We start from the raw sequence: 23,697 nt of genomic DNA, 5'->3' as shown, positions 1-23,697 counted from the left end.
GAAGACCTAGACCACAAGCCACGAGATGAAACAAGGATAATTAAAGTCTTAAACTCCAAAAGAAAGGATGAACTTGAAGAATTCGGGATTGAAGACAGAACTGAAGTTGTCTTAGAGGTAAGAAAATTTTTAACCAAGAGGAATTTGAGGTTACAACTTGAGAATAAACGTCAAAACTTAGAAGTTTAGATCAAAAAAATTCACAGAAAATTGAATACTCTACATAAGCAATGTAGAAAAAGTCGAAGTCGAGATTAAATCGGCAAGGATCCAAAAGTTGAAAAACTCGTTAAAGTCGGGAGTTTTTTGAAAAAGTTAGCAAAATTAAAAAAAACACAAAAATATTCATTTTTTTAATTTTTTTTAACATCCAGAGTATCCACAACATCAAATAAATTCATTTCCACATAAACATTAAAGAAAGCTAATATATAATATGTATATGAAGTCTAGTGCTACATCACATATCAAAATAGTGAATCAACTCCTGAATCTTGAGTCTTCTCTGAGTCTCAACTCTCAAGATGGTCGACTTTTTCGGTCAAATCCTGATAAAATCGGGATTAATTCGATTAAATTGAGATTTTTTCAGCAATGAAAAAGTCTGCAAAAAGTCGGCTGATTTAATCGTTTTGCTGAAAAAGTCAGGTTTTTGGGATTTAATCCTGATTTTTTGCCAACTATTTCCACAATGCTCCCAGGTTTGCAGAGTATAGGTGGAAAATTGATTCCACTTGAAGAATATCAACACAAGTTACATGAGATAGCAATGGACAAGAATAAGTTTGCCAAAATCAGAGGAATTATAACGGGTAAAGCTTTCATCGAAGGTTTAAGTTCTGATTTGCTAATTCATCAAGAAATTAAGCATATATTTCTAACGACGCCTACTTTTGAAAAATATAATGAAGTTGATGAGTCATACAAAAAGTTGTTAAATTTTTCTATCCCTGATGAAAAGAGATGGGATAAATTATGTGAGCTCATTGAATAGAACAAAATGCTAAATTTTAGGAGCAGACAATAGATAAGCAAGAGAAGACAATAGATTAAAAGGAACAGTGAATAGAAAAGCATATTTCTAGCTACAGTCATCAAACAACCCTCGAAATCTGTGCAGAGTGTTCAAATCAGTGCAATTTTACTACTTTTCAGTACTATTTTTATAATATCCCAATTATTTTGGATGATATTATATTTTGTAATAAATTTTGATTCAATCCTAGATATTTTGAGTCAAACTCTATAAGTATTTTGTAATTCAAAGGAACAAGGGTTGAACCCTTGTGATAAACTAGTGACATGCTTGTAATTTTCTAAGCTATTTTTGAAGTTAATAGAAGGATTTTGGATTCATTCTGAGCAACTTTTGTATCTTTGTGAGTTCTTGTGGTTATTCAACTATGTTTCCATTTTTTATTTTCTCTGCACATGTTCAAGGTAACATAAAAGTCTGGGTAAGATTAGATTGAATGTCAATCTCTCTGAAAGCCACTACAAAGCTATCATTATTAAAAGAGATCAATTAAATGAAAATGCATGTCTTAGTTAATTCCTCTAAATCTTTTAATTGTTGCCTTCTGTCATCTCTTGCACATGTATTGTTTGGCTATAGAAAACTTCTATACGCATCTGCTATATATAACAAATTAGATATTCAATATGAATGTTTAAGGAATTATATATATTCTTAAATTATGCTTTCCAAATCATTTTAAAGCTTAATTCTTTTAAGAATGAAGAATCAACCCTTCTGTTTTCTCATAAATACTTAGAATTTACATCTGTTTTAAAGTTTAAAGCATTGGTCATTCATTTAAAATCAAAACCTTACTTTAGATGCTTTGGCACAATTCCTCAACCTAGAACTGTCTACAAAGGACAACACACTGCATGGTTCTATCTCCCGGCACAAGAACTGAAAATCCCTCAAACTCCTCGGTTGTGATGCCCCTCCTCTGAACCATTTGTGCATCGATGAAGTTGTGGGTAGCCCCACTGTCCACCAAAACTGAAACGCGCTGCCCTTGCACCGTGCCCCTGATCCTCAAGGTCAAAAACTTGGGTACCCCTCTCAAAGATGCAAGGACCCCTCTTGTTGGTGCAAAAGGAGCTCCCCCTAGTGATGGTGGTGGTGGTGGTCCCCTCTCCACATTTGTTGCACTGTCATCTCCACCCACTTCCAGCTTTACCTCATCCTCCAAGTCATTGTCGGAAAAGACCTCAGTGTAATGGGCCTTGTCTGTTGCACATCTATGGCCTAGTGCCCATGGTTCGCGACAGGTGAAAGACAACTTCCTCCTCCGAAGGTCCCTCCCATTCTCATCATCTAGCTGCCCTCGCCCTTGGTTGGCTCTCGGTTGTGGAGCCCTTGTCTCTTCCCCTCTGGTGGAATCCTTGTCTAGGTGGTAACAGTGCTCTAGCCCTGGGTACGACATCCTACAAATCTCAAGCCCTCCCCACTGCGTCCTACAAGGTAGTGGGCATGTTGGACCTCACCAATCCCTTCAGTGGCTCTGCTAGCCCCTATACAAACGTGAAGACCCTCCTGGCCTCTCATAGATCTGGCACCATCACTAACAACCTCGAAAACTCTGAAATGTAGGCCTCAGCGCTTCTTGTCTGTTTGAGCCTTGTCAGCTCCCCAAAATGCTCCTTCGGGTCTCTCCTCTCGAAATGCTCTAGCACCATCCTAGTGAACTCCTCATAGGTTGCCACTACGGCATGCCCCATCGTGGTTAGCCCATGGAACCACCAATCATGGGCTTCTCCCTCTAAATGCAAAGTGGCAATTTTAATTGCCTCTCCTTTTGTCATCTGATTGCGCTGGAAATAGACATCCAACTTCTCCACCCATGCTTTTGCTGACCTCTTGGATGACCCATCGAAAGTTGGGAGGAACAATCTCCCCATGGTGCGCTATAGATCGGTGCCATGGGTGGAGCTTCCTCCGCCTTGTCCCTTTCCCTTATTATTACCTTTCAAATTACAAAAGTCCCTGAAGGTAATGGCCTCTCTAAAGTCAGACCCATATGCCTGATATTCTATAAAATAGTCCCCCTAGGCATCTCCTCTTGCCCTTGCGGCCCTCCAGTGTCGGATGCTATAAATGTAGGAATAGTGGACCTGGGTGGTGTGTTGGGAATGAGGGGTGTGTTGGGGCCATGACCCCCTTGGTGATGCGAAGTACCAGAGCCCTCACCAATTTGGAATTCCCCTTGAATCCCTTTGCCCTTGTTGTTGCTACAATTTTGTTGCCTCAGCTCCTCAATACCTTTGGATAAATCCTACACGACCTTGAGAAGAGTTTGGGCAAACTCCTCCTCTCTACTCCCCCTGTCTCCCACGTTATGCCCCATGTTTGGCCTTTCGACCTCTGGATCTAGGATGATTTGACGTTGCCTCTCTCTGCTTTTGTACCTCTGCCTCCTGTAAGTTACGTTTTGTTGGTCTTCTGGTGTAATAGACTGATGTTGCTCCCCACAGGCTGAGCCAAGACTATGAGCTCTGATACAACTGTAATATCCCTAAGGAAAATTTACAGTAATAAACAAAGCATGCATAGACATAAACACATAGAAATATTGCTCAAAGATCAGTACACCAAATAGAGCCAAAAACTACGCTGCAAAGCCATTTTATTGATAAAACATGAAGTTACAATGGGTGCTTGGAAAGTATGCACCTGGGCTTGCCCAAGGCAAGCTAGCTAAGCCCAGGTGATGAATGTGAAATTCCCCAAGCATATTGGCAGGCCTTTCTTGCCTCTGTACTGAAATGCCAAGAAAATGAAGTGTTCGCTATCTAGAATAGTTGTTAGGGCCTCCTTCGGTGCTCAAAAAAATTCGGACAATTAAACCCGGGCTCTCCACCAAATACCCAGAATAACCCACGAAGGAATTTTCCAATGGTTGACTTTGGAATTTCGGCCCAATTTCCCTCAATTGCACTGCTGCTGGGTAATTCGACCCACGTGTCAATCCTGTTAAAAAATCCCCCAAAATGGCTGCAACCACCAGAAAAACACTTCCCCGGACGACTCCTCAAGTTTCAGCCCCAAACTCCCTTCTTTCCTCAGCCCCCAAGTGTGACTCCTCCAAGAACTGCGCAGTGCCTGCGCCGTTGCTACTGGAACCGCCCTCAAACTCGCACTCTCTTCTCCTGGATCGAACTGGAATGGATGAGACTCCCTCCTTGGGTTGGCACTCGAAGTCTACCAAAAAAAGGGTTGAGATTTCCACTAAGAAACACTCTTGTTGAGATTTCCACTCAGAAACACTCTTGTGCTAAACAACACTTGCACATTTGGCTTCAGCTCAAGCGTGCTAGTCTAAGACAATTCTCAAATATTCATGAATGACCAAAATGAGTGCCTCTTCCTATTTCTGTCAAAGAGCCTCCAAAATGCCCATGTGGGCCCAGCTCAACTTCCCCCACCAAACTCACTCCAATTAGTGTGTGTTTCCCTTGTGGGTGCCATTTCTCTATGGGTGGCCCCCATGTACCACTAGTGGCTCTATTTTCCTCCTCCAGCCTCTAGGCCTCTAAACCCACATTTCTTACGTGCAAGTGTGAATTTATCCAAAACTAGGCAAAAATGATATTTCCCCTTAGCAATGTTGCTAAGTGGGAATATCACAAAAACGAAGTATAAATTCCTTTGTTGTTGGGTAGTTGCTTCATCAAGGCTAGCGAAAGTTGCAATAGGACTCCTTGAAAGAGCGAAGTTCCTTCGTCAAGGTTTTTCTTGACTCCATTTCTCCCAATTGACTAGGAACTGATCTTTATCTTGGTTGATCACACCCTACTTCTTAATTTTTCTCCTTTTCGGTTTTTCTGCACTAACTTGAAAGGTTCCCTATGGCATAGCACAAATTGCTTTGGGAGTTGAGTTTTTTAGAGAAAGTTGGTAGGCAATTGTGCCAATGGGCCTTCTAAGTTCCCTCCAAATATGAGGCGATTCTCGTGGCTAGTTTGAGAAAAATCTCAAGCCCTAGCTCCGAAACTATTTCTGTCCTTCACCCATCTTGGTTAGTGGCATTTATAGGGTCACTTGCTCTTAAAAAATTGTTGGAAGTTCACCTTTCTTTGACCCTTTTCTTTCCATATTGTTGATGATCATCCCAAACCATAGGCCTAGCTTGGATCCTCTAGGTCTCTCTTGTGGTCCCAAAACTTGCATTGATCACCACCTCACGAAAACTATAATAGAGATCCTTCACATTTTTAGGAATATTTGATCTAGGATTCTAGGTACACCCTTTGTATTGAGTATCCCTCTTCCCTAGGTCTAGGCATCCTCCCACAAGCCTTTCTTGGAGAGCCCTTCATCTTGCTTTTGAAGCAAGTAACCCATTATTTGAGACTCTCCATTGAATGGGCTTTGGAAATCACATCGTATCTTGTCATTAACCTTATCCTCCTAGTGATTTCCTCTATACCGGGACTCCTCCGATCGATGAAAGTCCATAAAGAGCAAGGGACATCGACCGCAATGACAGTGGGTCCTTGTCTCGTTGTTTCCATTTGGTCTAGTAGTTGTTCTTTAGGTACCCTTCCTAGGATCCTTGTTAGATGGTGTGTTAACATGGAAAACACATGCCATTAAGAGTAGATCAGCTATAAGTAAAAGAATATCGAATGAATTAATTAGAAATGAGCAAACAGCTCAATGATAATACAAAGATATTTACAATAATAGAAACATCAGGTTTCTATGTAGAATATGGAAACAAACAGTTTCATCTAAGAAACTGCTAAAAGAATAAAAATAGCAACAGCTAAAAGACTGAGCATTAAATACTAAATAGAAATATTCTAATACCCTCCCTTAATGCTCAATCTATTTACAACACCAATAGACCCTCGAAATTTTACAAATTTATCAGGACCAAGAGGCTTGGTGAAAATGTCGGCGGGCTGCTCTGTTGTGGGAACATATTGCAACTGAACTGAGCCGTCTTCAACCAGCTGGCGAATGTAGTGGCAATGAGTTTCCACATGCTTTGTTCGTTCATGAAAGACTGGATTCTTGGCAAGTTTGAGCACTCCCTGATTATCACAAAACAAAGAAGTAGGCCCTGTCTGGAAAACATGCATATCTGCAAGCATACAACGAAGCCAAACTGCCTCACAGGATGCCTTAACTGCTCCCCGATACTCTGCTTCTGTTGAGGAGAGAGCCACTGCCTGTTGCTTCTTACTAGTCCAAGTAACAGCACCAGATCCTAGACTAAACACATACCCAGCTGTAGATTTACGGTCATCAACCGAACCGGCCCAGTCAGAGTCAGTGTAGCCACTGAGAATAGGATTGGAGCTGCGAGTATATAAGAGGCCATAATCAGAAGTACCACGCACATATCGTAGCACCCGCTTTGCTGCTATCCAATGATCAGCTTTAGGAGCTGACATAAAGCGAGAAATGTAGCTTACTGCAAAATTGATGTCAGGTCTGGTAGCAGTAAGATAGATGAGACTGCCCACTAATTGCCTGAATAAAGTTTCATCCACAAGGGGAGAAGGTGACTGTGCTAAAAGTTTGAGCCCTGGTTCCATAGGAGTCGTGGCCGGTTTGCAATCCTGCATTCTGAACCTTTCCACAAGATTTTTGGCATACTTGGACTGAGAGAGAAAGATCTGATTTTCAGTCTGCCAAACTTCAACCCCCAGACAGTAATGAAGAAGTCCCAAGTCTGTCATCTCAAAAGTTCTGCATAGATCTTGTTTGATCCCATGGATCAAATGTGCAGAGCTGCCAGTAATGATAAGGTCATCCACATAGACAACCACAAACAAGATATCATCACCAGTATGCTTGATATACAGGTTTGCATCAGATGGGCTCCGCTGAAAACCCTGATCTGTCAGGTACTGATCAATTTTCATGTACCAAGCCCGAGGAGCTTGTTTCAATCCATAGATTGCTTTAGCTAATCGACACACTTTCTGTTCTTGACCAGCAACCTTGAATCCTGGAGGCTGCGTCATGTATACTTCTTCTTGAAGATCACCATTTAGGAAAGCACTCTTTACATCCATCTGATGAACTTTCCAATTGAACTGAGCTGCTAGGGCAAGAACAAGCCTTATGGTACTCATCTTGGCTGTAGGAGCAAAAGTCTCCTCATAATCGATGCCTTCCTTCTGTGAGAACCCTCGAGCCACAAGACGAGCTTTATACTTGTCTATGGTTCCATCAGCTTTGTATTTCACTTTATACACCCATTTGCAGCCTATGGGCTTTTTTTCGGCAGGAAGATCAGAAAGTGTCCAGGTGTGATTCTTCTGAAGACTCTGGAATTCGGCTTCCATAGCCTGTTCCCACTCAGATGTACCCTTAGCCTCTGAATAGGTTTGAGGCTCAAAAATACTGTGTAGGTTAGCCATAAGAGCAAAATTGACTGTAGACTGTTGTCTGTTCTTATGTCTAGAAGTTCTACCTTCAAGGAGTTCATCATCCCGGAGATCACCTATGGTTTTAGCCCACCATTTAGGCCAAAGAGAAGAAGAACCAATATCAGGAGTAGAGGAACCAATATCAGGAGGAGGTGGAGAAGGCTCAAGAGCAATAGGGACAGCAAGAGGAGGATTAGCTGCTGGAGGAAGCTCAGATAGAGTATTATCAAATACTGATGCTACATCATCCCTCCCATCAGGTGGACCGACTGGAAGAAGAACACTGTGAGGCTGATCCTCAGAACGCTGCTCAGAAGAAAAAGACTGAAAGAATCCTCTGTCTTCATCAAATACTACATCTCGACTGAAGCTAAGACGACCAGTGGCTATATCTATCAGCCTATAGGCCTTGTGATGATCACTGTAACCTGTCATCATGAGTTTCTGGCTTTTGGAATCCAACTTAGAGCGCTTAGCAGATGGAATCCAAACATATGCAACTGAGCCAAATACTTTGAGATGACTGATCTTAGGCTTACGACCAGACCAAACTTCTTCAGGAGTCTTCCCTTTAACAGCCTGAGTAGGTGATCGGTTAAGAAGGTAAACAGCAGTAAATACTGCTTCAGCCCAGAATTTGTTTGGAACACTCCTGTGTTGTAACATGGAGCGAGCCATTTCAACAACTGTGCGGTTGCGACGCTCGACAACACTGTTCTGCTGGGGAGTGTAAGGTGTGGTTAATTGACGTTTGATGCCATGAATATCACAGAAGTTGGCAAAAGCTGAGGAGCAAAATTCCCCCCCATTGTCTGTCCTAAGGGTCATGATATTGCAACCAGATTCTTTTTCAACTAAGGTTTTAAACTTCTGAAAGGTACTAAGAGCATCAGACTTATTTTTTAAAAAATACACCCACATCTTTCTACTGAAGTCATCTACAATAAGTAAAAAATATTTGCAAGCTGTGATAGAAGCTGTATTCATAGGACCACAAATATCAGCATGAAGTAACTGAAGTACCTTAGATGCGCGCCAAGATTCTCCATTTTTGAATGAAGACCGATGTTGCTTTCCCGCTTGACAGGCGCTGCATACACCCAACTGCTGAGTCTGAATATCAGGTAATCCTGACACAAGTCCCTCCCGAGAGAGCTGAGAGAGATACTGCATATTTAGATGCCCATATCGCTGATGCCATAGAGTGCTTATGGGAGAGACACGTGCTGCTAGAGCCACTTCTGGAAAGTCACCGGTGTCAAGTAGCCTGTATAGACCATGGTCCTCTAGGCCAACAGCAACTGTTAGACTGGTCTCCCTGTCAATGATGGAGCACTTGTGTGCACTGAACACAACATCAAGCTGAGGAGAATTCCTCATAATCTGGCTAACAGATAGCAGATTAATCTCCATACCAGGAACATAGTATACATTTAGAAATATGAGCGTGTGTCTACCAGACTGAATTTGAACTGTACCCCTGCCAGCTACATTGTACTTTTCACCTCCACCAAATACCACTGAATCACTGAAAGGTGAGAAGTCAATAAACCAGTCACGCCTGTGAGAGAAGTGGCGTGATGCACCAGAATCAATGTACCATGCAGAGGAAGGAACATGTTCTGAAGACCTTTTAGCCATAAAGGCGTAAAAGGCAGAATCTGTCTGCTCGGAATGTGCTGCAACATTCGCTGTCTGATTTGGCCCTCCCTGTTTCTTCTGTTCAGAAGCAATCCTCTGTCGGCAATCTTTCTTCATGTGACCGAACCTGTGACAGTAATTACACTGCACACTTTTCTTCCTAGCAGGATCAAAAGGCTGAGGAGAGCCTTTCTGCTGAAAAAACTGAGATGACTGGTATTTTGCAGCAAATGCATTTTCCGAGGGCACTGATGAAGCACCACTACCAAACTGCTGTTTCCACCGATCCTGCTGCAGAAGTTTGGTACATAAATCTGGAAACTTCAGATCAACATTTGTGGTTGTAATGTTGAGTGTTTCTATGAAGTGTTCATAAGATTTCGGTAGACTTTTCAGAGTAATGACTACCATATCTTCTTCCTCCATGGTCCGACCAATGGCTTCGAGCTGATCTCGAATGTCTTTAATTTTGTTGAGATGTTCCTGTAAAGACATATGTTCATCCATCATGATGGAGAACAACTGATTTTTGAAAAAAAAATGCTCTGCTTTTGTCAGATGTCTCGTGCAGTTCTTTCAACTGTTGCCAGATTTCGGCAGCGGTCTTGCCAGAAGGAATCTGTGGTAACTGATCATCAGCGACAGAGAGCTTGAGAAGCATAACAGCCTCCCGATTTCGATCATCAAATTTATCTTGATCGGTACCAGCTGTACCGGGACGAGGCTCTTTGCCCAAAATGAGCTGATCAAGACGCCTGTATTCAAAAATGGTCAGCATTCTTTGTTTCCAAATGTTATAGTTGCTGCCATTAAAGCGTTGATTTCCTTCTAACATCAGATTGGTGAGCGTGGCCATTTTCCCAAAGTCAATACAGAAGTCTGACACACAAAAAAGTGTAGCTGCCTGCTTAAAAATCTTCTTTCAAGATGACTGTACCAAACCTTAACAAATTCTGTTGTGAAAGAAATAGGCTTGCACACAAAAAAAAATTACTCAGATCTGTATCAGTGCACCAGATCAAAAACACTAGACCAAAAGAAAAAATAACTCAGATCTGATCACGCCACTTTAAAGATAACTGTGATGCTGGTTTGATTACGTGCACTGATGATAACTGTGATGCTGTTTTGATCAAAACACCAGATCAAAACCAGATGATAACTGTGATAGTTTGTCCACATGCATAAAAACACGATCTGAGATGATGGCCGCCCGAAAATTCCAAAGCTCAACAGATAATAAAGGACAATGCAACAGCTTTGAAAAATTTAAGTCACTCGGTGCAGCATTAGTGATGCGTGCAGTTTTGGCACGTTGTTGTTTCAAATGCGGTCCATCTCAGGCAGAAAGAGAGTCTTACGAATCTTTTGTCCACTGAAAAACCAATGAATGTTTTGACCACTCTTCAAAAATAACTGTGATGCTATTCTGGTCCCACCGCTTCAAATAAAATCACAATAAACTTTAATCCGATTGCTAAGCAAACACGCGAATCTGGAAAATACCTTTACGTGAAAATGCCAGATCAGATATTTTCAATGCCGTCACTGCCGTCAATGCCGTCGCGTGATACAAGCAGGGCTTAAATCACTGGAAGATCTCGATCTGTGGAATACACGAGCCAAAATACGTGAGCCAAAATGGTGACGCAAACACTTCAATCTTCGGTTTCCGCTGCCGCTTCCGATTCTGATTTAGGCTCACCGCTTCCGCTTACTGTAACTTGATATATTTCCGGCGTGCGATTCCCGTGTGGTGAAGACTGTGGAGACAGTCAATAGATTGACATTACCATAACTTGATATGTTTCGGGCGTGTAGACTGTGTTGCCACGTTCCCGTGTGGCAAAACAAATCCTCAGCTGAGACGTTAAATGAGGATTCCTCTCAGCGAACACTAATATGCTCAGTGGCTAGGGTTCAAGTGCCACGATGAGACAACAAGGCTTCAAACAAAATAAATTGTTCAACCGACAAATAGACTGCTGCCCCTGGATTCTAAATGCCGGATTTTAAAGCAATTTCACGATTCCGCCACAAAGTTAATTCCTCATAAAATGATAATGCAGGGGAAGAATCCCTTTCTGTATCGAGATTGACGACTGTAAGCTTTTATCACAGTGAGCAAAGCCGAGGCTAAGACTCAGTGAAGGCTACCTGGCTTACAGAGGGCTCGACCTTAGAAAGGAATGAAGGAACTCAAGAGATTAGGATATGAAGAGGATAGCTGATCAAGAGATCTACAGACCCTGAGAGCACTGAGAGCAGTTTCGAAATGAACTCCTGAATTTTTCAAACTATGAAAAATTATTTCGAAAAAAAATTCCTGTGCTCTGATACCATAAAAGAATATCGAATGAATTAATTAGAAATGAGCAAACAGCTCAATGATAATACAAAGATATTTACAATAATAGAAACATCAGGTTTCTATGTAGAATATGGAAACAAACAGTTTCATCTAAGAAACTGCTAAAAGAATAAAAATAGCAACAGCTAAAAAACTGAGCATTAAATACTAAATAGAAATATTCTAATAATAAGTTTAAGAGTAAAAATATGTAGTTTGTCATGTAGAAGATGAGTCTCTTAATAGGACTCTACCACTCGATCTGTGTATAAATATGTATATCTCTAAATAAAGAATATAGAAATTTTATGAGCACATTTATGTCTTTGTGTTGTGCATTTTCTAATTTTTTCAAATCAAGAGCTTTTGGAGTTGGCCGTGTAACTTCCCAAAATGATACAAATAAAGCATGACTTGAATGTTAAAAATATGTAGTTTGTCATGTCGAAGATGAGTCTCTTAATAGGACTCTTCCACTCGATTTGTGTATAAATATGTGTCTCTCTAAATAAAGAATATAGAAATTTTATGAGCACATTTATGTCTTTGTGTTGTGCATTTTCTAATTTTTTCAAATCAAGAGCTTTTGGAGTTGGCCATGTAACTTCCCAAAATGATACAAATAAAGCGTGATTTGAATGTTAAAAATATGTAGTTTGTCATGTAGAAGATGAGTCTCTTAATAGGACTCTACCACTCGATTTGTGTATAAATATGTGTATCTCTAAATAAAGAAAAGAGAAATTTTATGAGCACATTTATGTCTTTGTGTTGTGCATTTTCTAATTTTTTCAAATCAAGAGCTTTTGGAGTTGGCCGTGTAACTTCCCAAAATTATACAAATAAAGCATGACTTGAATGTTAAAATTCCTTTGTTGATTGTGCATGCATGTAATGCTTGCATGATGCCAATAAAAAGAGGCTACATATAATGTGTCATCATAAGTGGAATACCCTATGACACATACATCAAGCATAACCATTGTTTAATTGTATTGTGCCACAAGCTTGAGACAATATTCAATATGATGACTCACTTCAATACCTATGATAAAATAACCATGAACCATCAAGAATGAAATTGTGATTCCATAACAAAAGGTCTGGAGCGTTTCCTTCAACCCTTATTATTCATCAACGACTGTAGCATCCTCTCAGCATGCCATGTTCCTAAACACTACTGACATGTAATCTCCCAAAAGCAATACCATCAACTTATGGACCGCATGTTTACATGTCCCTTCCTATGGGTCTGTTCTCCTGAACAAGCTTGGTCGTCTACTATTTTCCACTAGAATGTCATTGGAACAATAAAATTTCAAGTTCAGTGTGCTATTTGTCATCCGTTCTGAAGTGGAAAAATATGTTTCTTGTACTTGATTTTGATATTTGATGAATGGGTTTCAAACATATGAACAAGTTCCATGGCCAGAGACTGAGCTAAAAGAGCTAATTATATATGATACTAGAATGAGAACTTGCAAACAATGCAAAAAACAATTAAGATAAAATGAAATGAAGAGGTTTATCTCTAAACAATATCTAATTGGCTATTCCTACTTAAAGGGCCTAGAGGACATATACCAAAGGATGGAAGGAATCTGTAAGATGTAAATCAGTTAAGAAATTGAAAGAATTGAATGATAGACATAATAATTTCCTCTCATAAACATTTTAAAATGATTTCAAATTTATTGTTAATATGATCAGTAAAACAATTTAGAAAATGGAAAATACATAGCCAATCCCTGTAAAATAAAACCATCAGAGTAATGTTTTCTATGTAGCCAATCCCTGTGAAATAAAACCATCAGAGTAATGTTTTCTATGTAGCCAATCCCTGTGAAATAAAACCATCAGAGTAATGTTTTCTATGTCCATAAAAAGAGATCAATTATATTAATAAAACAAACTTTCTATGTCCATAAAAAGAGATCAATTATATTAATAAAACAAACAAGGAGGAGTCGTGTCAAACTTACCTGCAGAAGCATATGTAAGAGATAAATAAAATCAGTAAAACTTCTCAAGATAGTAACACATGTCGCCAATGTGTCATTGAATATTATGCAGAAATTCGTCTGATATTTGAAATAAGAACAAGAAGGTGAAGAAAGATTAGTGGGCATAATCTGAAGTTATGCTTCCAAAACTTCATCATTGAAATATGTTAATACCTCTATACAACCCCAAATTATTGACTTGTTCAAACCCAGATCACATGAGATATTAAAAACTTCCCAATAAGTAACAAGCATGCCAGTAGTTTCCAAAAAGTGTTTTATTCTTAGAACCAATCACAAGTGAACAAAAATTAAAGCAGTATCAGACTATCAAATGCAGAATGTACAAGGAGAGGTTCCAGCTTTTTCAGCAAGAAATTACAACATGTTAAGGTCACAAACATGGGAATTGAGGGCTGAAACAAATTGTATCCATCTTGGAAGTGGTTTCAGAAATTTCTCTTCCATTTTTTTAAATGCGTCTTATATTTAAAAAAGACTACAAAATGTGGAAGAATATATACAATGGAGATCATAACCTCTTCCTCAAAACAAACAAAACTGGGATATGCAGCTGGACTCAAAATTAAGGCATATTTTATCAAAATAGCTCCTTTAAATATAAGCTGATGACATATCTCAGCCCTCCACATAGAACAAAAGGAAGACAGAACTAACCTCATGGGAAAAAATAGTCTTGCACCTAATTTTCCAACATATCTTTTCCATACATGAACTAACCTCAATATTCAATGCATTAGAATGTATATAATTTTTTTGGTCAAGTAGTTGTACTTAAACTTAAGTGACTTCAGCTAATAAAGTCACATGTCATTTATAAGCCTCAGTCATAAATTTTTAAGTAGTTTAGCACAAACTTAGTCAATTGTCACTTGTGTTGAGAAATCTAGGGTATCAATAATAGGTGATTTCTCTTCTTTAGATAACTGCTTGTGAATGCTTTTTACTTCTTGATTAGGATCTTCTTTTACTTATGTTATTATAATGTTATTCTTCATCAAACAGCTACCAAGCATAAACCATAAAGAGACAAGAGACACAGAATATAGGCTATCAGCCAGGGCCAAAACCTCTCACTCTTGAGAGGAAAACCCGAACAAATTCTTCTTCTTATAGAGATTCCAATTGACAAATACCAAGACCAAGACCCTTGACCTATTTGCCACTCCAAGACCAAGTCACAAAGCTTCCTTGTTTAACTTCTGCTTCCTTGAGTCAATGATAGTCAAACTCCTTCCTCCTCCCACCTTCCTCGGCTAATCTTCAGATTTCGGCCCTTAGATCAGATCTGCTCCTTTCGGCCCTCCTTTAGAAACCCTAGTTGCAGCACTTGACCTTGTTTTATATCTTGATATCCTTTGCTTGGATAGGAGGACATTCTTGGCCTGATGATTATCTTGATATCCTTCTACTACAACTTGGGCTGATGATTATCTTCTTTTCTTCCTTGATTCGGTCTTGAAACACAGCTGCAACAATTTGGCTTCCTTTTACTGCAGACTATACTCCTCTTCTTCGCACGTGTGGGAGGAATCATCCAAAACAGGTCCAAGATATTGCAGCTACTCTTCCTCCACTTCTTCGCTGGAATATAGGCTACTTCCTTTGCACTTCTTTTCTATTTCAGATGCTTGTTCTGCTCTCCTTCAAGTGAGGCCGAGCACCTCTATATATAGTGGTTTGTCCATGTACAATAGGCCGACATTACTTCAAGACTAGACCAACATGTGTTTTTAGATCTTTATTTCCTTTTGCAGGCCGACTTGGAGGAGGACTTGTGACAAGTCTTGGAGGGCTATTTATACTTATCTAATGACTCATACAAAGCATATTATGCCCAAGAAGGGTCCTTCATACATGACATAGACTCAAATTGACTTTTATCACTAGATGACAAATCTTAAAGGCTCACAATGGGAGCCATCACTAAAATAAAATTCCTTGCTCATGACACCCATGAGACAAGCATTACAATAATAATTTTATTTTTCTTCTTTTCATCAATGACATAAAATCACAATTACATGTGATTATGAAGACGGAACCTAGATACACTTTTTAACACTCCCTCTTAACTAGGTATTCATAATGGTACTTGGTCATTCTCAACCTGAAGAATTTATCATAAGAAGAGTCGGATTGGTGGCCTGTATGTTTAGCATCATATCAACCAGCATTTTCACATAGCAAGGCCTTGATAACAACTTTGTCTCTCTCCACGAGATCTGAGAACAATGTTAGCGAGACCAATGATGTATAGACACCCTCATCGTTGTCTCTCTCGGAACATACCCTACCCAAGTTCTAAAGGTGTGTTCCACAAGGACTATTCTTATCTTGGATTCCCAGTCCTCAAAGAATATTGGTCCTCTACGACTACTCTTATCTTGGATGCCCTAACTCATCCTCAAAGAGTATCAGATGCTAGATGTTTACCCAATCCTCCATTATGTCTTCCCAAGTGAAAACAAGAATGATGTGTCTATCTCTCCCTCTTAATTAGGGAGGACATATCTATTCCAATAAAGGAATGTACTCATTCCTATGGAAAGAATGTACTTAAGCTCCCTCTTAGCTTAGGAATTTCCAAGTTTCTTCCAAGTAAGAAACTTGTTTCCAAGCTCCCTCTTAATTAGGGACCTACGCGGCTCCTTAGGTGGAGATGATGGGACAACCAGATGCTTTGAAGAAATCCTCACAATGTCATGAACTTCTTTTCGTTATCTAGGAGTCTTCATGTTTAGGAATTCTACATAGGGCACCGACCATCCATCACTTTCATCCATGAGTCAGCGATGTCATCATCAGAAAGTGATCCATCGGTCCATATCTGGCCTTCCTTCATGCCATGTTTACTTAAGGATCTTTCATCCTACTACATGTGCATAGATGGTGGAAGACATCCATAGATCTTCCCTTCCATCACTTTCATCCATGAGTCATCCATGTCATCATCAGAAAGTGATCCATCAGTCCATATCTAGCCTTCCTTCATGCCATGTTGCTTTCTTCATGCCATGTTTACTTAAGAATCTTTCATCCTACTACGTGTGCATTGATGGTGGAAGACATCCATAGATCTTCCCTTGGCAGCCTTGCATAGACCCATTTAGATATTTGTTCAAAAATAAAGAAATGAACATTAAAATCAACATTACCATTGTGATGATCTTTCATCATGACATCTTCTAGTTTGCATCGACATTCTACATACACATCGACACATCTCCCAAAGATATATATTCTCAAGGGTGTCTTTCTTTTTCAGACTCCATTAGAGTCTTCATAGCTTCCATGGAGATATCCTAGTCAAATCTCCTTGGTCTTTCGAATTTTCATTGCCTTTACGATGGTTGCATATTCCATGATCTCTTCCTTCCTTTCTTTACGCATTTCATTCCCGTGAGCTTCCAATCAAAGTTCCTCCATTGTAGTCAACCACCTCATATTTCATATGAGGGCATATTATGTTGATTTCATCTAGTGAATGTGTGACGCATGCATTCCTGCATCCCTATGAGGGAGGAGATCCTTTCTTTTGATCATATGTTATCCTCCTCAAGCTTGATAAAAATAAAGAGGTATTGGTCAGCAATGATTGGGGAAAATGGGAAAAGGGGAAAACCACTTTATGGTAGCAGGTCGCTCTTGAACATGACACTTTCACTTCATCTCCGTGACTATTTGGGTTGGGTTATCTGCTTGACGGTTATCATACCTATGGTCTATCACACCATCCATCACTTTTGGTTTTGGGTCAATGCTGCCAGTTCATTCAGACTATTTGGGTTGGGTTATCTGCTTGATGGTTATCGCACTATGGTCCATCACACCATCCATTACTTTGGTTTTGGGTCAATGCTGCCAATTCATTTAGTGTCGCCGATATGTTCAAGAGAAGTCATCCTTTACAGTACCATAAACCTTCATTTTCATGACCGCCATTCCTGAACCTTGTGTCGTCAGTCAAATTCCATCTCCAAAATCATTACACTCGTTTTGTGTCGTTGATGTGGGATACATCAAGGCCCTCCTGCGATGAGTCGCTTCTTGTCGACATCAGCACATTATCCAAGAAGTTGACTTAGAAACACCCATTCAGTACCTTGAAGCTTGCATACATCAATGGCAGGTTTCTCGCTTCCGGCGATAGGCATACATCAATGGCCTTCGACCGAAAGACTTTGTATGGTGTTCGACATCAAATCATCCATTCACACCATGCAAAATGTATTGCAGTACCTTAAGGATCATTATCATTATCAGTGATTTCTCTCGCATCTGTTAACAGCTTACATCATTGGCTGGTAATCAGATGGTGTCTTCCCATGTTCGACTTCAGATCACATATTCACATGGATAGACTCATACTTGAGCGAACGGTTGAACGAGATTGAAGACCCCGGATCTAGTTTCATCCATCCGGGTTGCGATTTCAGGAGTACTAAATCATATGTACAATGGCTTTACATTGATGGTCATTCCGATCATGGGTCTATATCTGTAGACGACTGTTTATGTACATGTAATGAAAGTTTATAAGCTGAGCATGTGTATGCCTCACTGAAACAGGAATCGCCGATTTTGCCGATTAATCGCGATTCATAATCTGTTCGCCAGTGAAAAGTTTCAATCTGAAACTATGCGAGTCAAGTCGCGTTGACCAAGTTTGACTCGTGGTCAATGCGAGTTTGACTCGCGAGTCTGCCGATTTACCCGATTAACGCGACTTTGCCGATTTCCCAAGTCCCGCTAGATTTCTGTTTAGGTTTATCATGGTTCAAATTGTCATTATATCGGACCACCATCGATGCGCAGACTCGCACAGCCATTCCACTACGCCGCAGACTCGCACAGCTTCCACCGTCGATGCGCAGACTCCAGTGCCATTCCACTACGCCGCAGAGGTCCACCGTCGACGCCGCAGACTCCAGAGCTTCCACAGTCCACGACTCGTAGACAAGTTTTGTGAGGTCAAGAATACTGCTCCATCATAATTTTCATGAAACTTTTCTTTAAATTGTGATCTTAACCCCATCATTCAATTGAACCCTAATTTCCTGGGCACTGTAACCTTCCTGGTTATGCTTTTCATGAAAATTATGAACCCCTTCCAAGTTCTGTTGAGCGCGTTAAAGAATGGTGGTTTTTACGACCTGACTTCACGTCTTCATGCAGTGTAGTCAGATTCTTTTGTTATAATTGACGAATTCTTGTGCTAATTTCGACTACCCAACCCTGCAATTTCATTGAATGGAATGATTTCGATTCATGGCAAGTGCAGAAGAGGAGCTTCTGCATTTCTCCAGATGGTTTTTAGGGTCACCTTAACCTCTGCCAGGTCTGATGCGTTGGATTCAAATGTGCCCTGCTTCTCGGTTGAACGCTTTTCTTCTTGTTTTTTATTGCGAGAAAAAACGAAGAAATGGTGTTCGTTGAGGTGATACATTATATGTATATGTGACGATGGATCCATGGGTTTGAAATGGGTGATTCAACTTAGCCAAAACTATAGCTTCGACGAACTGAAGCCAAAACAGTGATCCAAAACAGTGATCGATGTAAATACAATGCGGGAGTCTGAAAGCAACTTCTAGACTAATAATGAAAGTAAGAAAAGCAGAGATAAATATCTAGCTATGAACTTTAACCTAGCAATCTGACAAAAAGATATAAGTGTAGATTCAGTGATACAATAAAAGGACCAGTCATCAAACACTGAGGGTCTCAGTGCTGCACATGATAGCGAAATAAATTGTCAGAGCCTGCTCATCTTGATGATCAAGAGCAGGGGAGGGGATATAAGTGTGGGCTTGCTGTCATATTCATCAAGCACTGTGAAAACTGAAGTAGTTGAACCTGTAAAAAGAGCTGAAGCTACTGAACACAACATCCCTAACCTATATCTTATATTGGCAACAAGTATGCCTGGAAAATTGTTAATTTAAACTTTAAAGTAACATCAAGAATCTCTTGAAGTCAATACTTCAAATTTTTTTTTATAGAAATCCCCTTTTGAATATTATCCAATCAAGCATTCTCTGTCACCAAAAATGGTGCAAAACAACAGTGAAGGAAAGCTAGGGATGCTCCACATGTTTAGTAGACTAGAACTTCTGTGGACTGCACAAGGAGGTCCTGCTCTGAAGTTTGATCCATAACAGTGATCCATAACAATGAACTGTGATCCATAACAGTGATCCAAAACAGTGATCCTCACTCGCCTTTTGCATAATCTCGATTCTCTATAATATATATGTTTAGTTGACTGTTGTTTACTGACAACTATCTTCATTTAATTTTTTAGATTTCTAGCATATTTTAAATTTTTGGATCATTTTTAAATTTGATTTTTTATGGTCTTTCAAAGGAGCCACAAATTAAATAGAAGCCACGACTCCAAATCTTAACAGAAGCCACAAATTAAACACAAGTTCAAAGCAACAACAATGCCGAGGGAGAAGGACTTTGCTTGGGCTTATTGTGACAAGATTCCCGGAGACCCCAAGCTCCTTTGTAAATTTTGCAAAACGAAATGTAGTGGAGGCATTTATAGATTCAAGTTCCACCTTGCACAAATACCTGGCCATGATATAGGTCTTTGCAGCAACGTTGACGATAATGTCAAACACCAAGCAACCTTGGCCCTTGATATGTTAGATCAGCATAATGCCAAGAAAGCAAAGCAAAATACTGAAATAGGAACTCTTGGAGTTGATAGTTTTTCTACCACTAGCCCCATGTCACCTCACTTTGTTGAATCCTCAATGTCGTTCCCAAGTTTCCCACACATGCCTCCAAGGCCAAGTCAAACTCAAGGTTAAACGAGTCCTTCAACTCCTTCCTTCAACACTGGAGGTGGAAACATAAACACCTTTTTTGCTCCCCGCACAAAACCCGATTCCCAACCTACCTTGGATGCCACTGGTTGGAAAAAAAATGTCCATAGTCAGGCAAGGAAGGCCATTGCTAACTTTTGGTACTATTCTGACATACCTTTCCACTGTGCCAGAAGTCCTTACTGGCAAGCTATGATTGATGAAATTGCTATTCCAGGTCCAGGGTTCAAAGCCCCTACATCAGAGAGCCTTAGGACAGATATGTTGTTAGAGAGTGTTGAAGATGTCATGCTTGTGCTAGCTAAGTTTCGTGCATCATGGGTAGAAACAGGGTGCACCATCATGAGTGATGGATGGACAGATCAGAGGAATAGAACTTTAATAAACTTCCTTATATCTTGTCCCGCATGCACAATGTTTCTCAAATCAGTGGATGCCTCAGACAAGGTTAAGACTGCCCAACTTATCTGTGAAATGATGGAGGAAGTCGTTCAAGAAGTGGGAGAAGAACATGTTGTACAAATTGTCACCGATAATGTAGCTAATTATATGGCTGCTGGTAGACTTTTTGAGGTTAGGCACCCCACTATTTTTTGGACCTCTTGTGCTACCCATTGCATAGATTTAATGCTTGAGGACATTGGTAAGCTTCATTGGATACATGAGGTTGTGGAGAAGGCAAAATCCATAACCAAATACCTATACAACCACACTATTGTCCTAAACACCATGAGAAAATACACTGAAGGTAAAGAAATTGTTCGACCTGCAGTGACTAGATTTGCAACAAATTTCATATCTTTGCAATCTGTGGTTGAGCAAAAGATAAATCTGAAGAGGATGTTCTTGGGACCTGAGTGGATGGCATCTAAACATTCCAAGACCCTTGAAGGCATTGAAATTGTTGCACTTGTGTTTAATGATAGTTTCTGGAAAGATGTCGAAGAGATTATTGCTGTGACAGAGTCCCTTGTTAGAGTTCTCAGGTACTTCAAGTCTTTTAACTTTTTCATTTTTTAAATTTCATTTCAAGCTTCTTTTTATTTACAATGTTTCATATTTCTTTAAATTTGAATGCTTGAACTTTCAAGATGGTTGATGCTGACAAACCCGCTATGGGTTACATTTATGAGGCGATGGATCTCGCAAAGGAGGCCATCAAAAGAAGATATGGGGATGATGAGACAAAGTATATGCCTCTTTGGGACATTATAGATGCACGTTGGGATAGGCAATTGCATTCCCCCTTACATGTTGTTGGGTACTTCTTAAACCCACAATATTTTTATGACAAGAGCAAATTTAATGAGGATGGGGAGGTTGGCAGAGGACTTATGACATGCATGGAAAGGTGCTTCCCTAATCTAGAACATCAAAGTTGTGTCTTTTCCCAACTACAAGATTATAGGGCGCCATCTAAATTGTTTACCTATACCAGTGCTATAAGACAAAGGTCTAAGATGTTGCCAGGTACCCAGCTTGAAGGCTTCATCAATTCATTAAATTTGTTTAAACTTTATTTTGTATGTTAAATGTTTTATTACATTTTCATTTCTTTTTAAGTTTTTACTATTTAGTACTTCTACTCACAAACCCTTACCACTTGCTAGGTCTTTGGTGGCAAAACTTTGGTAGTGATACGCCAGATTTGAAGAGATTTGCCATTCGAATCTTAAACCAAGCATGCAGTGCTTCGGGTTGTGAACGCAACTGGAGCATGTTTGAGAAAATACATTCTAAGAAGCGCAACCGATTGACACAAAAATGGTTGAATGACCTTGTATTTGTCCATTAAAATCTACGACTTCGCAACAAACAAATACTAGGTAAGACTCGAGGGCTTGAATTTGAAGGTTTCATAATCTAGTTCGTACTTTAAAATTCAAACTTCAAAGTGAAACTTTAATTCACATTTCAATGTCTCATAATAATGACAGGTATGGATCATTCACCAATCGACCTTGAAGAGATAGATTTGCAAACTACAAATGCGGCAGACTGGGTTCAATTAGATGAGCCTCCTCTTTTAAGCCTTCATGACTTGGAGAACTTTGAGAGTCAAGCAAGCAAAGGAGTGGAAGGAATCGCTTCTAGTTCTCACTCTTAAGAGTCTTAGACTCTTAGTTGCTGGTTTTTTTCTGATTAGTATGCAGTTTTTTGTAAACTTTTAGAGGCATATGCTTCTAAGGACTCAAGACTCAGTGCTTTGGATCACGTTTGGACTCATAACATATATGAAATACTTATTCATTCATGATATTTTGGACATCTATTGATATTATGCATTGTTTGGACATGCCTTTACCCAATATTAATGAAAATTGGTTTTTTTAATTCAATATATGTGTATATTTTTATTTAATGAATTCAACGATTTTTTGCCGATTTTTTCCCGATTTTTTCCCGATCCGATTAAAACTCTTCGCTCTTTTGCCTCGCCGATTTATTGCCGATTCCGAGTTTGGCAACATTGGTATGCCTTCCCTCAGCAATTCATGAAAAATCAAATATCATGATATATGTATTGTAATTGATGTAGGTCACCTTCCACTTTGATACCTCCTCATCACATCGTAAAGCATTTCATTCAACATTGGCATTTTTCTGACTTCATGCTTTAGGCGCAGCTGTTACAGATCCATTTGGGCACATCAAATCCCAACATCCAAATCAGTGTTTTAGGGCTCATCAAACCCTAATTTCAGTTGTTTCATGCCCTAAACAAGTCACCCCTTTGAATGCCTCCTTCCCAGACAGTTTCATGACTTGAAGACATCCAGAAATAACCTCTAGAGGGACCAGCACAGGTAAGCCCTTATGAAGGTGCGCTGCAGAGCAGTTAAGTCCACTGCCAGGGTGCTCTACAGAGCACTTAGGCTTCCTTTCACCTGTGCTGGGCGAGAATGAGCGAAATTCACATAGGGTTTGGGGAATATTCTTATCTTTTGGAGTCATCTAGAAGTTTCCCTCACTTATCAACTCCTATGAGCTCGAAAATGGATGAGGAATGAGTTAAGGTGCATCCTATCCTCTCATCCCTTCCTCCATGGAACTAATTCTAAGTATGGAAGGCCATTCAATGCCACCATTAATGACAAAACCTCCTTCATCTTCCTATAAATTGACCACTCATCTAAGTGATCAGGGGCTGGATTATGTTGAATTGTAAGGAGATAATGCTGCTATGAGATTTGGCTTTGAAGCAAGTATTGTGATGCTACAAGTTTGTCATGCTTTTGATGTGATGTGGATGGGATCCAAGCTAGAGGAATGGCTTTGAATTAGACACCAATGGTTCTAATTCCTTCTTCAATCTAATAAAGTGTTTGAACCTTTTTCCCATATGTTTGTATTGTTTTATAATGCTTATGTGTGTGAATTGTATTTGATTCCTTTCACTTATATTCAATAGATCGTATGCTTTGATCGGTTTTTGTCTTCTGTT

The 23,697-nt window shown here is 39.8% G+C and overlaps 1 protein-coding gene across 4 annotated transcripts in view; it reads right to left on the bottom strand.

Annotated features, from left to right (window-relative positions):
• LOC149144963 (putative cyclic nucleotide-gated ion channel 20, chloroplastic) overlaps window positions 1-23,697 on the bottom strand; it is a 481,236-nt gene that overhangs the window by 339,824 nt on the left and 117,715 nt on the right. For 3 of the 4 annotated variants that reach the window (XM_089446392.1, XM_089446390.1, XM_089446391.1), the window contains exon 4: window positions 13,372-13,470. The exons of the other annotated variant lie outside the window; for it this stretch is intronic. In XM_089446392.1, the coding sequence (XP_089302518.1) occupies window positions 13,372-13,470 (99 nt within the window). The remainder of the gene's footprint in view (window positions 1-13,371; window positions 13,471-23,697) is intronic. 4 annotated transcript variants of the gene reach the window in all.

Source organism: Pinus tabuliformis, chromosome X (assembly GCF_031772625.1).
Source record: "Pinus tabuliformis cultivar Carrire ecotype Pingquan chromosome X, CPIR1, whole genome shotgun sequence".
Lineage (NCBI taxonomy): Eukaryota > Viridiplantae > Streptophyta > Pinopsida > Pinales > Pinaceae > Pinus > Pinus tabuliformis.
Note: the sequence above shows the minus strand (reverse complement) of the source record. Positions and strands in the feature narration are given on the sequence as shown.